The sequence below is a fragment of the Rousettus aegyptiacus genome, unplaced genomic scaffold (assembly GCF_014176215.1).
Source record: "Rousettus aegyptiacus isolate mRouAeg1 unplaced genomic scaffold, mRouAeg1.p scaffold_m13_p_8, whole genome shotgun sequence".
Classification (NCBI taxonomy): domain Eukaryota; kingdom Metazoa; phylum Chordata; class Mammalia; order Chiroptera; family Pteropodidae; genus Rousettus; species Rousettus aegyptiacus.
This window is the reverse complement of record NW_023416311.1, coordinates 55,357,677-55,375,152: the sequence shown is the minus strand read 5'-3', so window position 1 is coordinate 55,375,152 and position 17,476 is coordinate 55,357,677. Positions and strand designations below refer to the sequence as shown.

At 34.1% G+C, this 17,476-nt stretch overlaps 1 protein-coding gene across 6 annotated transcripts in view; it reads right to left on the bottom strand.

Moving 5' to 3' along the window:
* MCTP1 (multiple C2 and transmembrane domain containing 1) overlaps positions 1–17,476 on the bottom strand; it is a 432,111-nt gene that overhangs the window by 241,349 nt on the left and 173,286 nt on the right. For all 6 annotated transcript variants that reach the window (XM_036226011.1, XM_036226013.1, XM_036226012.1 and 3 more), the window contains exon 2: positions 15,485–15,599. In XM_036226011.1, the coding sequence (XP_036081904.1) occupies positions 15,485–15,599 (115 nt within the window). The remainder of the gene's footprint in view (positions 1–15,484; positions 15,600–17,476) is intronic.

Genomic DNA, 17,476 nt, shown 5'->3' with positions numbered 1-17,476 from the left:
CCTATCTTCAACACAGCATTCCCTTCAACTCTGTCAGGATGTGGAAAAGCCCATGGCCCGTGTTGGTAAGTTTAAGAAAAACTGTAGAACCAAACTAAGCACTACACCTCTCAATGACCATCTTTCTTGCCTTCTGCCTTTCTGCCAAGCTTGCTACTTCTCCATTTCCATTTTCATTAACACTGTTACTTTTTAAAGTAAGGCAGGGCTTTTTCTTAATACAAGATTTGTGCTAGGTTACAGACAATGAATTCTTCAGCTGGTACACTTTTCCTTTTCTGAAATACATTCTTGCATTCAACAATATGTACTGGATGTCTATTATGTGCTAGGAACTGACGATTCGGAAGGACATAAAACAAAGTCCCTACTCCCAAGGAGCTTTCATTTTAGTGAAGGAAACAGGCAAGGAGCTTATATAAAGTAGTGGGTAATATGCCATGTGGTGGTAGGCACATGAAGGAACCTAAAGCCATAGGTAAAGGGATCGTGGTCAGAGCGGCCTGCTATTTTAGATAGGGTGTGGAGGTAAAGCTTCATCTGCAAGGAGACATTTGAAGAGACCTGAAACAAATTTCAGGCAGAGGAAACAAATGCAGAGACGTTGAAGCATTCTAGTATGGATGGAGTGAGTGAGGAAGAAAGGGAGCGGTAGGAGATGAGGTCGGAGCAAGGTGGGATAATAGATCACATGGGAGTCTACAGACCCTTAGTAAGAACTTGGAATTTTTCTTCAAGTGAATTAAAAATAGAAGAGCAAATGAATAGATAAAAATATTTTAAGGTTGCCTTATCTGATGTCAAATCGTCAGTCTTTGATTAGGGAATATACCAGCACCTGAAACAAAGAATGTACTGAAAAGCCAATTATAAAAGGGCAAGTATATTGTTTTCTTAAATTATTCAAAGTAATTTCTAAATTTAAGACTAGCTGATCTGAAATACTTTGACAAAGCCAACCTAAAAGTTAATAATGCACATAAAAAGAAAGTGAATTTTTACACTTCTCACCTTTATACATATATTACATCCTTTAAAATTTAGATTTATAAGCTATAGATAACACAATATAATTAAATATAAACTATTTTAGAATCTGTTATGATTACTATTGATTAAATATCATCTTATCTTAATATGAGTATAATAACATTAAATGAGATTTGGCACCTAACATTCATTAGTAAAAATATTCCATTTAAAGCAATGAGAATTTATTAAATATTGATGGCTTACCCAGCACATAATAACATGGCCATTATTGGGAGCTGGTGGTAAATGTCTTCCCTACTGTGGCAGGCAAAATTCTAAAATGCACTCTTAAGATTTCTTGTTTCAGTCCCTGGACTGTGAATATTATGAGATATCATGTCTGTGATTATGCTACTTACATGACAAAAGGGATTTTGCAGATGTAATTAAGGTTACTATTAGGCTGACTCTGAGTTCATCAAAAGGAGATTGTCAGGGTGGACCTAACCTAATCAAATTTCCTCTAAAAGCACAGGTTTTTCTACATGGTAGCAGAAAGGATAGTCAGACTTAAAACATGAGAATGATTTGACATGCTATTTTATTCCTGGCTTGAAAATGAAGGGCTTCACATGGAAAGAAACTGAGACTGGCCTCTAGGAGCTGAAAGAAACCCCTGGTAGGCAGACAGGAAGAATACAGGGACTTCAGGCCCACAGCTGCAAGCAATTCTGCCAATACTAAGAATGAACTGACAAGAGGATCCTCAACTCCAGATACCTTGATTTCAGCCCTGGGAGACTGAGCAGAGAACGCAGTTATGCCATGCCCAGACTGCTGACCTACAGCACCTGTGAACTGTTAAATGGGTATTGTTTAAAGCTGCTAATCTCCTGAAAATTAGTTACAAAGCAATAGAAAACAAATAACTCTACCTTGAAGAACATATTTATGGTGTAGTTGGAGATATAAAAAGAAGCTAGCAGGAAACTTAGGTGAACCTAATAAAAGACTTTCTTATAAAGGGCAGTGGTCTGTTAGCTAGGAGGGCAGCTGTCTAAGCTGCCAAAACAAAGAGGTAAAAAAATAAACAGATAAAACTAATGAGAAATTCATTCCCTTCTTCCAAAGCTGTAGAGGGTGAGGCAACCTCAGTTAATAAAAGACTTTCCACACTCCATGTGTGCCTTCTGACCCTTAGTCCAGGACAGCTATCCTTTATTATTATTTTTTTAACTTTAGTTAGATAAAATTGATATGCAGCATTATAAGGACTGTACCAGATTTCAGCAATTTTGTCCTCCTAGCTTAGTGATATGTTTATTTTTATATTTCAATTTGTCTATTTTCTATAAAGTTGTTTCATTATAAATTTATTAAAGCAATTTCTTCCTAAGATAAATCTACTTTTCATGGATACTAAGTGCTCTGAAGGTTTATATTAATATTTATTCTTGAGATAGCGATATATCTTTTAAAATTACCTTTATGTTAACAGATATAAAGGTTTTTGTTTTGTTTTTTGGTCTGAGCTGATTTACAAGTATTTACAGAATAGCAGTGTATCTTTTCTGAGTTATTTTAACCTTCCCTCACACCCTCATTTCCATTTAGAAATGTGACAATTGATTTTTACTTCATTCAAATGATTGCTACCTAGAGAATTAATGAATATATTTTTCAAATGCTAATCTTTTAGTGAAATGAAAGTGCTCTTTAGCTATTCTGCTCATTGCATGTCATAAAAATAATTTTTGGAAGTAGATTTTTTAAAACAACTTGGCATCTGATAATTCCATATGTTAATGTATTTGGTTCTCCAGCTTCTAGGCTTACTAAGGGAAATTATTTAACATTTGATTAAGTCCAATGGTGCAGTGTTTTTAAGGAGTATTTTCCAGAAAAATTGAAACAACCTGGGCAATCTAAAAGGAAAAAGAATGAAGGCCTCTTTTCTCTATTTCTTTAATTTAGACCCTGTATTAGTTTTCTATTACAGTGTGACAAATTAACATAAACACAAGTAGCTTAAAACAATACACATTTTTTTATCTCAAGGTTTCTTGGGCCATGCTTGGTTTCACTGGCAGCTCTGTTCAGGGTCTCACAAGTTTGCAATCGAGGTGCCAGCTGGGCTCAGTTCTCATCTGGACCTTGGGATCTATTCCTAAGCTCATTCAGGTTGTTTGAGGAATTCAAACGGCTGTAAGATAGAAGCCTGTAGCTTCTAGAAGCCATTCCTCTCCATTTTCAGTTCACGACATGGCTGTTTGCTTCTTTAAGACCAGAAAGAGGATTTTTCTATCTTGAAAGCACCAGTTCCTTAAAGGACTCATCTGATTAGGTAAGCCCCACAAAAAAATCATTCCCCTTTTAACTCAAAGCCAATTGATTAGAGATATTCACTACATGTGCAAGCATCCCTATACTTCTGCTCTAAGACATAATATAACAAAATCATAGGAGTGACAACCCATCCTATTCACAGATTCCACCAATACTAAATAAAGGAGAGAGATTGAAACAAGGGCATGGATCATTAGTTGTCAATTTAGAATTCTGCCTATACCACACGTCCTATTTTATTTAACCAATTTCTTACATCCTATTTTCCAGACCTCACCACAAGCTCTTCAAGTAGAAGCCCAAGACACATATAAAACTACCAACTCTGAGGCCCTCCTTGGCATGGCCGAGTCTCTCTCCCCAGGGACTTCCCACATTACTTTTCCTACCATTTCTCCTACAGTTGTGCTGGAATTCTTAAATGTAGTGTCTGTAATGTTGTCTTCACAGGCTGTAAACCAGATTCAACCATCTACCCAAAAGCATAAGACCTAATTACATCAAAAGCATAAAAGAAATAGCCTCAAAAATGCATCACGAATCTGAAATCTATAAAGCGATAGCATATGTATCATTAAGCACATTCCTTATTTTCTCGTAAAAAGTTAAAATATAATCTTGTTCAGTTTTCTCTATTACTGATACTTTACATTAATGTATTTCAAGAGCAATAAATATCCATTTAAGATGTTTTGTCCTTTCACCCTATTGATTTTTTGGTACATGTGACAGAATAAAAGGAGAAACCTAGCGACTTCCTCTGACATCTATTATTCATAACAGTAAAGAGTATTTTTGCTTCTCAACATTATTGAATCAGAATAGTGAAACCAAAATCAGTAAAAATGAACTTCGAATAATTTTAAATACTGAGATACTAATTGTTTCCTATAGTTTCCTATTCTTAAAAGACAAAAACTTCAAAGCTGAATGCTAGACCCATAGAATACCTCATACTTTAAAATATCTAATATATTAAAAATGCAAAAAAGAAAAAAAGTCTTGTAGCTCCCATTTAGAAATATTCACTAATTTCATCAACATTTTAATTTCATGATGATAATATTACTGTTGTTGAGGACAAAGGTAGATGATCAGAAGACTAACTCTGTGCCCTATTGTAAAAAGTCATGTGTAGAATCTCATTTAAGCTCTAGAACAAGCCTATAAGACCAATGCACTTGTCATCCCCATTTTACAAATGCGGCTTAGCTTAGCTATTCAGTGACGTGCTTCTGGTCTCTCTGATGCCCAGCCTATGCTTATGCTGTAACACATGCAGTTGGTGTCCAGTTCCTAGCTGCACTCTGTTTCCCTAAACACCATGGCTATATCAAGCCCTTGGAACTTTCTGTGGTTACAGGAGCACGCATGGCCCACACATAGGACAGGCCACAGGTGCCACACCTTTGGGAGCAGGCCTTAGCAAATGGCAAAAGGGAATTGCTAAATAAATAACCTATCTTTTTGGTTCCTCACTGGGACTTGTTGGGGGCATTCTACACCATGTCTCAGAGTACCCAGAAGTAACTTACTTCTTTGCTCACTCTGTACCGACCCCCTTCCCTTCCCTGTCTCACCTCACCCTTATCTTTACTTTCTGGGATTATCTACCAAAGAAACTCAAATCCCTATCTCAGTCTAAAAAACATGGTCTTTTCTTCTATGGCAGACTGCTAATAAGATACAATTTTTAAAAAATTGACTGAAGTTTGAGAATTTTTAAATTTGAACACACTTTTTGGGAAAGCAATTCGTTTTCATTATTCTTATAATTTATACCTACAGATTTTTTTTTTAACAGAGAAAAAAACAAAGCTTTGTCCATTCTTTTCTATATTTAACCAGGAATTATTCTCCAATAACATCTTTTAATAGGTAATACATTCTCAAAACAAAAAGCTTTATATACAATTTTATAGTTATTGTCTCTAAGTACATTTTGGTACAAACTGTAATCCTTTAAATTTCTGAACAATTCAGCAGTCTACATTTTTTAAAGGTTTGTGAATAACAAATTGGTCATTCTTCAACTATGAAGAAAATTTTATTTCTGACCATACCGTAGAACATCTACCTGTATTCATATTGAACAAACTCCATGCTTAACAGAAAAGTAACACAAATAAATAGCTGGGGTATAATAAATGATAAACTACATGCCATAATGATAGAGAGTTTTCTTTTCCCCAGAACCATTTTCTTTTCACATTCTAAGGTTGACAGGCTTAGAACCATGAAATTACGTTTCAAATAATTGTAAAGATCTAGGATGCTTCTCTTTGCTCAAGAGAGGATCTGCTTACATTAGAAAGATAAGCTCTTTTTCTCTCTCTCAAGAATGGAGGACACCATGCAATATACATATGCCTTACTGTTGAATTGTACACCTGAAACTGGATTTCATTAACCAATGTAACCATAATAAAAAAAATTGATAAAAACAAAATTAAAATTTAAAAATGCAAAAAATAAATAAATAAAAGAACAAAGGAGGGGCTGCTGTGAAGCAGGTCCCATAGAAGCTACAAATTGCATTGCATAATTTGAGGATTCCTCTCCTTAAGTACAGACCTCCGGTATGTACAGCTGACATTTGCTCTCATTGCATCTCCCCAAAGGGAGATAGTGGGGCATGGAAAACCAACTCTCAGTAAAAATGTCAGATCTTTGATTTAGAAAACTTGTGTTTACAATTAGGGTAAAATAAATATATACAGATATTAAAACATCAATAAAATGTCCTTAAGAGTAAATCTTTAAATTGGCCTATGAGGGGGCTTTCCATTTGCAAAAAAAAAAAAAAAAAAAAAAAAAAAAAAAAAAATTGCAATAAATTTCTAATACATACTGATAACTAAATTGATGAAAATATTTTATTTCTATAATTCTTGGAGGATCCACACAGACAGCCTGCTTCATACTGTAAAAAAATATATATATATAAAGAGCCACCTCAAAATGGAGTTGGAGCTGTTATCCATAGGAACCGCCTTACCCATCTTCCTCCTCAAACCTTTGGAATGTTAAAACTGGGAAAAATCACCTATGGATTGCGCCTAAACCAGCACTGTACTTCAAACAACTGCTTGCAAAGCCAACAGGAAAGTAGACATTATAACTAGAGAACTGAAAATTAGAGACTTCCTTTAGAATTAGCATCACTATGTTACGTTATCTGCATCTATAGAAATCTCTTTTATTCATGTAATCATTCCCCTTCCCTTTCTCATAAATACCTTTTGCCTTCACCTCCTCATGGGAACACTAGTTGAGTTTGTGCCTGAATTAGTGCTTCTAGAATTGCTATTCTTTTGGATCTTAAGTGAACACTCGTTACTTCTCACTCTTGACTTTTATTTTTAAGTTAAATAAGAACATCAAAATCAAGCAGACATCAGCCTCTAGATCAAGGAACAATACAAGAACAAACAATCAAGATTATTTGCGTTTCCCTAACCTTGTCCTTTAAGAGCAGCTATGACCAACAAACTACTAGACTTGGGACAATTTGAACTCAAGTTCAGAGCTCTCTCATGTCAAAGTCGAATGCCATCTGAAAGGACTCTTGTTCTGTGGTTTTAGGGCACCTTGCCTTCTAATGTTAGGCCTAGGAGAAGTGAAATGGGCCTGAGGGCCTGAGTGAAACTGGAGGGAGTTTGGTGTCTAGAAGACATCGGGGAGCCTCGGATAGCTTCACAGAGAATGTTTTAGAACTGAAGAGTGTTGTGGTCTCAGTTCGTAATTGAGATGGTCCATGTGACTGTCTGCTGTGTCACTGAAGAGTGATCAAAACTCCTAGAGAAAAAAAGCCTAGGGTGAATAAATAATCATCACAGAAGTCCTGTGGTTTGCCCTAGGAGGATTTTTTTTGCATATGGTTTTATGACTATAATTTCATTTGCTTATTAGCTAAAATTATATATAGCAATTGGTGGGGGTGATTTTCTGATTTGTCTATGACTGTGATTATTTGTGTGTATGTGTGATGTGAATGTGGCTAGTGAGATTCTTTAGACATTTACATCCTCAGTTCTCAAACTTTACCATATATCAGAATTACCTAGACACTTTCTTAAAACATGGATTGATGAGCCCACACCAAGAGTTTATGATTCAGTAGGTCGGGGATGGAGCTCAAGAATTTGCAAGTTCCAAAGTCATTCTGATGCTACTGGTCTGGGGACCAAACTGAGAATCATTGCGCTATATCTACATCTACCCATTTTTTTAAGAGCATCTTTAAAAATTATGAATGACTGCTCATGTTACAAGAACATATGTTAAACAAGTATACATTGAAAATAGAAGAAAAAAAAGAATCTCTGCTAATCTCAGAAGTTGAAAGAGACATGGATACTTTTCCTACAGAGAGTGAACCGAAGATACAGCTCTAATTTTAAAAAGAACAAACTATTTAGCAAGATAATTTTACCACCTGAGGCAAAAGAGCTATCCCTAAACCATGTTAAGACAGAATTTTTTTTTTTTTTTTTTTTTTGCAAGGCACATTTGGCTACCTCTAGAGGGAAATCAACCAACCAGACTATATAGTCTCTAACTTAATAGAGCTCATATTGGTCTTGAGATTGATAACTGCACATAAATTTAGATTAAGGAGTCTCAAAACTCCCTTCTCTCACATAAATAGGAAAAAAATTGCTCAAAGGGAATGGTAGTTTTATTTAATAGGTGTCTTGGTTACCAAGATAAAGCAAAGAACAGAAGATATGCTAATAGCCCGCCTTTAAGAAAACATTTTATCTTAAGACTTTAACCCAAGAGTTAAGGATCGTCAGTATTACCTGGTAAATAAATGTTGAGTAACTGTAAAAAATTTTTCAAATTGACGTTAAGTACTTTTAACACTACTGATCACAGTAAATACTTAAATAACTTAAATTATTTCATATACACATGTGTATATTTAATATACATACATAATGAGGTAATTTAAAACTATCTTTTACAAATAATCAGACCAGATGTTGCCAGGGGACAGAAGTATAGAGAGAATGAACTACAAAGGATCATGAGGGAATTTTTTGAGTTGATGGAAATGTTTTATATTTTGATTTAGGTGGTAGTCATGACTGTATATGTCTGTCAAACTTATTAAACTGTAGTTTTACTGTGTGTAAATAAAACCTCAATAAACTTAAGTTGAAAAAAATTTTTAATTAAAGTATTTTTAAAGAAGCTTGTTTATCATAGAGGGCTGGTAGTTCAGAAAGAAAAATTGTCATTGCATATGGAGTCTGTTCTCGACACAAGATAGTAAAAAATTTATTTGGTTTCTGCATAGATGGAAAAAAGTTTTACCTCACTCAAACCAAACACACATTTTTAAAAGTGTCTGCTTTTATACTGTTTTTAAGTACTTTGTGACCATGGTGAGTTATTTTTTTTTTTTAAATAAACAGAGTAAAAAGGGCTCACCATGTCTAGACAGCCTAAAATCACTATACTATTTGATGTTTTACCTTTGTTATGGTTGCTATAAAGTAAGTGTTACTTTGGTTAATAACATAGGCAAGGTTGTAGCTACTTGTCCTTGAGCACCTGTGTGCTAGTCTTGAAATTTTTTTATTTTGTCATCCTGAGTAAATTCCTGACTGACTGTGCTAAGGGACTTAGAAGTTGGAATTTCCAGAACCATTTTGGTCCAAAGACAGATGATTTTGTAAAAGCAGACTACTAACTCAAGTTAGCATGAAAAAAGGACCTTATGAAAGAGACAACTTTGATTGTAGTTATTTATTTTAGAGTACTGTTGGTATTATTTTAAATGGTTTATTATATGATAAGCACATGATAAAATCCCTTTAGTCCCTTCTGCTCCTTCTCTAACCCCAAACTTAGAAGATGCAATTAGTGCTAATTATAATGAATTCTCTATCTTAAAATAATCTTAATCAATGGGCCTACAAGCTTACACAGGTTTGGCTATATCAAACAGTTGTACCAAAACTGCGAAACCATTCCTAACTGCTGTACTATGCCAACTGACCTTTCAAAATGTATAGAAAAAGTAATTTTGTATATTTCATATGATCTAATTTCAGGGAACATGAATTTGGCAGTTCTGCACAGGTTATTCTCTGCTGCTAGACAGCTGTTACAGTAAACGTTTTATAGAATGGCCGGACTACTAATGATTGATGAGGCAAAGGGGCAGAGAATGCAGGAAGAGCAGGGAACCATACCTCCTGCCTGTCTAGTGGTGGATAATTGCTTAGCACCGATGCTAACACCAGCGCGACATTTATCTCAGTCGTTACGCCTTTCTGGGCACTACTGACAGGCATTTTTATGATCACATTGTGTAGGCTTACAGAACACAGCTAACCATCAACTCCAAGGCCTGTGTATGTTGGCCAGGGAGGTTAGGCCAAAGTTAAAGCAAAAACAGAGAAAGTGGGGGCACTCACAAAGAGGGAGGGAGTTTGTTCACATAAACTTCTATTCACCGTCCTTCCTCTTTCTTCTTCCTATGAGCATAATATATCCAAATCCAGGAGCACACAAAATTCTCCTTATGCTTACACAAAGAAGAAGCGTATCTTTTAAGATGTCTAAATATGGAAAATCACGAATACAAGCTAATTAACATCAGGTGAATTTAAGGACAACATCTAATAAATGGAACTCAGACATGAACTTCTAAGTAGTTAAGCTTAAAACCATCCTTTGTTAGCAGAGATGCTGAATTAAATTATACTTATTCTAAAATGAGTTCATCTATAATCAAATCGTATCTCTAAAAAGCCACCACTGGAAAAATCTAAAAGAAAATAATATGTATTGTTTGACCTTGTCTATAAACTGCTGGGACGGTGTCAGATATTGTACACAGTGACTTTCCTGGGTCCTTTTACTTTTTATCGCAATGTAGCTACTTGAAAAGGTTCCATAAAAATTTGTCCTTTTTCCCATCTAAATATAATTAAGCAAGCAAATCTGTAACCATAAGAGAAGAAATAGCACACTTAAATATCATTTAATTAGGTGTGCTATGGCTGCATTTCATACGTGGAAACATTGTCTCTTCAGAACTAACTGGTATAGCACCTGCTCTATGGCTTAAGGAGTACCAGATTTACATTTGCTAAAGAATGGCTCGTCTGAGTAAACCTCGGGAGTTTTGAGGATAAACCTCCATGTATATAGTGCAGCCTGGTGAAGAGCCACTGCACTCTTTGCTTCCGGCTCAGAAAAAAGTGTAAAGATTAGTATAAAAATCTTTCTATGAAAATGGTGCAGTCTTGGAGCCTTTTACAAAATTTCTGGATAGAAGTTAATTTTTAGAGTTTAGAAATTATATAATGTCTACTTAAATTAAGGGAATCTTTGTGTGTCAATGAGTGATGTTTTTACGTCTATTAAAATAAAGACATAAAAATATAACATATTTTATATATAATATATTCACACACATAAATTATAGATAAGCTTCTGCAGAATGATATATATGTATATATTATATATACTTATATAGAAAGCTTAAGATCATACATTAGCAGCTTCAGACTATGAGAAATAGTTATCATTAAAACTGAATCACTATGATTTTAAAAAGTTTTTTTTTTCTCCTAATGGTATGAAACTGCTAAAAAGGAATAACATTAACAAGTATACATAAATAATTGTGTCTGTATTGGGTAAAACAAACCTCTATCTGATTTCACCATCTGTAAGAAATGCAAAAAAGAATTGACTGGCTACACCTTCAATCCAGGATTTTAGCATAAAAGTGCAACATGACAGACCTTTTCTTGAGCAAAACAGCTCTTTAAAGGCTGTGTAAACTTAAAGGAGGGGCTGCCAAGAAGAGTAGCTCAAACCTGCTCTGAAACAAACCTTTCTCTGATGATGTAAGTTGCATTCTCCTTCTGGGAAAAAAAGGGAACATTCATAATGTTTAATTTTCTGATCAACTTTAATAGAATAAAGATTTTTTTCTTCTAGGAAGTATCAGTATATACTATGTCTCTGAAACTGGGACCCTTTTGAGAATGAAATGGAGCACTATTAATTATGCCAGTCACTAGGTAAAACAAAAAAACAAAATCAAAAACAAAAACAGAACTACCTCTAGGCAAACCAGGATATATGGCCGTCCTGCCATAGAGGAAACTCCCAGAGGTCAAAACCAAAGGGACCCTAAACACCGAACAGTGAGAGAAAGTACTAGGATGGCAGCTGCTCTTAAGGCCAATCCTGTTTAGATTAGAGGAAAGAAGCATAAATGTTAAATATCATGCCTGATGCTTAATATGCACTAGAAATATTACCATGCCTTACCCACTCAGAGAATAACTAAGAGCTTTCATAAATTGTATTCTAATGACAGAATTGTTGCCAGGCTCTCCAACTTGAAAGGGGCTTTGTTTATACTTATAATACAGAATATGTCTGAGTTTTATCAAGCTGGATTTATTTTTGAAAATAAATAAATAAATAAAGGTTTCCAATTCATTTTCTCAGATCTGGCTGTTTTATAATTGATATGATTTCTCAAGTACTGAGGTGTTATTAAACCGTAAGAAAAGTGAAGCTTGTCAGGGGGGTAACCTTCTAAATCTTTTCTCGGGCCCTGGGTTTCTATAATTCTTACTCCAAACTGAAAACATTGTTCTCAAAACACTTGGAAACTTTCCTTTAGCACTTACACATCAGATTCACAGAGTTGACAGCAGGAGTCTTAGAGTGACTGACTGAAATTCTTTAATTTTACTCAACACACGGATTTTTAACAGTTATAAATAGACTCCATCTCCATCCTATTGTCCTATATGCATATCGATTATGTGTATATAAATTCACAAATCTAAAGTGATCCAATACTAACTACACAATCATATGCTGAAATATGTTATTCATAGGTGGGTCTAAGATCATTTTTAATCAGTCCCAAACTTAACCCAGGTCGTTTCCTCTGTTTAAATTTCTCTATCTATCCAAAAGAAGCTTCATAAATGCTACATGAGTAAGTCAAATAGTGAAGCTAGATGGGAGTTTGCATTTTAAACACTTTGAGATATTCTTCACTCTGAAAAGTAATATTTTTCTCTCATTTTCTTAAGAATGTGACCCTCTCATTTACCTTAAAACATTCCTATTTTTGGCAGAGACATCTATAGAGAATAAAGTACTCCTTTAAGAAGGACCCTTGCACATACACAGTACCATCCAGACTCAAAATTGTAGAACAAAATTGTGCACACCTTGTCCTCAGCTCAGATAATTGACATTATATTTTGCCAGAGTTTGCCTGATGTTTTCTCATGGTTACTTTTACTTTATGCATTATGACACAAATCCCACAAAAATGATGTGCCTTTCTCAGTATACCATGCCAGGAGATCCATAATGTCTGTCTCATTATTGCTGACGTTAACTTTGATCACTTGCTACAGGTGGTGTCTTCCTTTTTCCTACTGTTTTTATTTTCTCTTTTGTGATTCATATGTATCTTGTTGGGAAATTATTTGAAATGATGCAAATATCCAGTTTCTCATCATAATTTTACACCCACAGATTTAGCATCAATTGATGATTTTTACCTGCGACAATTATCACTGTGTTGTTTGTTAAAAGGTAATTTTCTATTTCTAGTTTCCGTTCTATATTTGTTCATTGGAATTCTACAATAAGGAAAAGCTGTGACTTCTCCCATGCTTGTTAATTATTCAATTATTACTCATTTATATTATTCTGTGGGTTATAATCTATTATTGACGTTATTTATTTTATTTATTTTATAATCTGTTATTGACGTTATTTATTTTATTGCTGAAGTTGTTCCAGTTTGGGTCATTAGGAGATCTTTTAAGTTAGTTCCTATGTCATTTTGATATTCTGTCGTCAATGTTTGAGTACATCCTCACTTTTGGGAACTGCAACATGTTCCAGGCTCATCTTTGTATTCTGCTGCCCTGGATCTGCAATCAACCATTTCTCCAGGAGCCCTGCTTTTATACAGCAAAATGGCGGCTGTTGTTCCCACTGCTATCCAGTCCTTTCCTCACAGGAGCCCTGCTTATTGGGGAAATTAAATTTAGAACCCAAGATCTGGGCCCAAGGTGTGTTGATTACTACTCTGTGATTACACCTTTGTGATTCCTTCTAGGCCCTCTCAGCGCAGATTTAGGAAACACACATACACACATACACACACATCTGTCCATTTCAATTGTTAACTATCTATTAAAAACTGTTAGTTCATATTGATACCTCTTAAACACCATGGTTCATTCTGCTTCTGCTGTTGTATATTTGTAACTTCTTTCTCTAACAGTAAAAACCTGGCTCTCATTATCTACACATTAAGTAGTTTCAGAATTGATACTCATGCTGTAGAATACATTACTTATGTATAGTTATTTTTGTCTTGAGTTTTATAATGTATAATCCAAATACCATTTTACATAATCACTTCATTAAATTGTTTTATTCCCCATCTCCCTGAGGTGTGGATATAATTATATTCCACTTTGGGTTCCACCTCTCCCGCATCCTGGTTGATATTTGTTTGTTTGTTTGTTTCTTTCTTTCTTTCTTTCTTTCTTTCTTTCTTCATTCATTCATTCATAACAGGGTTGAAATATTGTCACAGGCAAAGAGTTATAATTATACAAGGTTTGCTCAGAGAATTGCCACTTCCTCCTCCCTCTTTACATTCTCATGAAGATGTACCTTGGTTTATTTAGCCACCTTTCCTATTTATAGGTATTCTATAATTATAAACAATGATGCAATAAATAATATGCATATGTATTTACTATTGTTGGGAAGGAAAACTATGACTAAAAGTTTGATCTCCCAATGTATTATTCAATTCTGTTTTATTTTATTTTTTCAATCCTGTTTTAGATCAAATGATTTAATATAATTGAATTAAGAGTGTTCTATAAACTATAAATGTAATACAAACATAGCAAAATAAAACTATTTTGTTAATAGCATTATTTTCTCTCTCTAATTGTAACTTCTTTTGAGACAAGCAGTTCAATTCAATAAACATTTGTCCTCAGTTACTAAATCCAATGGTTAATTTTGAAAATTTTCCCCATGTGTTTAAATTCTAACATTTCCAATCACACTTTCACTTACTAAGAATGTTTTGAAATCTATTCATTTTTACTTAAAAACTAAATCCACTGTTTGTATAGTTTCTAGTCTTAAAAAGGCATATTAAATTATTTTTCTATTTTATTCTCATAAAGACAGAAGATAAAAAATTACAAACTATAGTCTTAATTCAGTTCTTTCCAGTCCCTATGTATGGATGTCAATAGGGTAGGAGGAGAAAAACGAAGTTCATGTAATGCCAGGTGCACTTACCAGGTTCTCTGACAATGAGCTAGAAGCTTGGGGACTCTCTTTCCTAGTGGGAGGAGTTATACCAAATTCAGTTTCCTCTGGAGTTGTGGGACTTCAGGGCCCTCAGTTTTCCACATTCTGAATAGCAGATATTTTGAAACGTACAAAGGATGCTATATGGTCTGTTTAGGGTCTGCATCTGGTCCTGCCTCTAACCTGGGTTCAAAGACTCCCTACAGTAGCCCAGGCTAGTTCATCAGGAAATTGCCGTGGGATCTAGATCCCAGGAACTATAAAGAGTATTTGCCTTGTCTTTTCCTTCATTATGGCCTACAAAAACCTGTTTAATCTATCATGAGACTACTGTCAGGTCCAACTAAGCCTCACAAAACCACTTATTGAAATCTCCAAAGTTTTGGTAAGATACTAGTTCTGGTTCTGCAATTTTAGCAGATTCAACTAAGTAAATCAATGCAAAAAAAAAAAAAAAAAAAAAAAAAGAATGTCAGGTCTGCCAACAGGTGACTTCTGATATGGCTTCGAATATGTGCCTCACCTACTTAACTGATTGTGTCACTAACTATATATAATGCAGGCTCCAATTTGTCAGCAGATTAGTAGAGACTTTAAATTGAATTGGGCTAGTTCAGAGCTTTTGAACTTGTATCATAACCTCTTCCTCCATGGTCACAGGAATCAGATAATGTTTTGAACCAAATTGTTGAACCCAACCTTCTAAAAATTATATTATAGTAATTTCTTTAACTTAACCATAAGAAAAACAAATTTTGACAGAAACACACAGAATCTACTTCCAAGTGAGTTGTTCTTATGATCTTACCTCCGCGATCTCGGGCAGCTAAACTTTGACCCCTTCTTAATGTAATATCCAATTGGTACATTCCGGGATCAGCCAAAGGGACATCTGCATTACTGGTTCCAGAAGTATTTATTTTCTGGAAAACAAGAAATATACAAAATACTAAATTTATTATCTCTCTTCTATTTCTTCCAATGGGAGCCCATATACGGCTTAACACAAACTATAAGAATTAGTCAATAAAATAAATCATCTTGTAAATTCAGACGTCATAATCACCTGGTTCTCTAAAAGTTTTGAAATTCATAAAATTCTTTAGACTCAAAATAAAAACATGGTGATATAGGAATTCCTATTTTAACTCAGAAATAACAAATGTAATATAAAAAAACATTTCCCATCGATAGCCCCAGATAGTTCAACTGAGAAATGCTAACATAGTGCCTGAAGTAAAAATACAATCAATGATGAATAAATAATAAAGCTATGCAAGAGCCATTGATTTTCACATAACTCAATTGAAAATTAAAATGATTATTTAGGTGACTTTGTTGACTCCTTTATCTGAGCAAAAGGATTACATATTTTTATTTCAGCCCCAACATAAAATATGATATAATTATACAGAAATCAATTCACATAACATTTTGACAGTATTTGCAAGAAATGTATTGGCAGTGGGATTAAATTTCTAATCCTGCTTTCTATGGAATAAAAGTGCACAAGCTACGTCTAGAACTTACTTAAAATCTTTTTAAGACTACCTCTACAGAATATCTTTAGCAGTAATATACCTCTTAATTTACTAGGCATTGAGTTACAAATGCACTTGAAGAGAAATAACTATATTAAAACAACACAAAAGAAACATAATAAAAATTGCACAGGTCATAGTTTCTACTTTCTGCCATTTAAATATATCAGGAACATTTACTTCACATGTTTGAGATAATTTAATTTTTTTATAGTTGTTTTTTACAATTCAAAAAGAAATGTTCTTTTGCTTTGGAATAGTGTGCCTGGATAAGGTAAAATATTATACACTAGTCCGGCTCTTTTAGTTCTATAATATACATGAAATAAAACTATAAGGCAACATTTTTTGAGGTTTAAAGACCAAGGTAAGAAGCTTTCCTATAGGAACAATTATCATTTAAAATAAGGAGCAGCATGACTCTGACTGGTAACCCAAAATTATCACTTCTCCTTTGGTAATAACAATAAAAAAAAATTCACTTCTTCTCATGATGTTCCTGTTTCCATGTATGATAGCATCATCTTCTTAATTGCTCAGGCTAGAAATTGATAAGCTAGGCTTGATTTCTTCACTTCCCTTCTTTCCATATCCAAATAGTTGTCAAATCTCATCTATTCCATTTCTATATTGCATTTCCAAATTACCTTTTAACTCCTATTACCACTAATTTGGATCAGACTTCAAACAACAGAAGAATGAAAAGAAAAATGATTGCCTTGATCTTACCTCAAACATCCGGTTGCCCTACTTTCTTGGGGTTAACAAGTCTAACAATTTAGGATACATCCTTCTATACTTTTGAAGGTATTATACAACCAAATACACATACATAATAGTTTATTTTTTGTGGTTGAGTTTTCAGTTTTTGGTTTTTGTTAACAAGAGAGTATTATATTTTGTCTATTACTTCACAACTTATTTAACTTAAGAAAAATATCATGGGCACTTTTCTAACCAACACATACAGATTTATGCAGTTTTTTAGAGGTACATCATTTTCTACAGTGTGGGAATACCATAATTTCTTCAATCACTTTCCTGCGGATGAACATATGAGTTGGTTTCAGAATTTGCCGCTGCAAGGACTTATACTTTTATTTCTTAAAACATGATTTTTTCCACAAAAGGTTAAATAGTTCACACTCCTATTGAGAGTTACAAAAGTGCTTAGTTTCCACATCCTGGCCAGAATAGGACTTACTAATTTTGAAGTTGGAAGGCAAAAAACGTTATCTCTCTTTAATATACATTTCCAA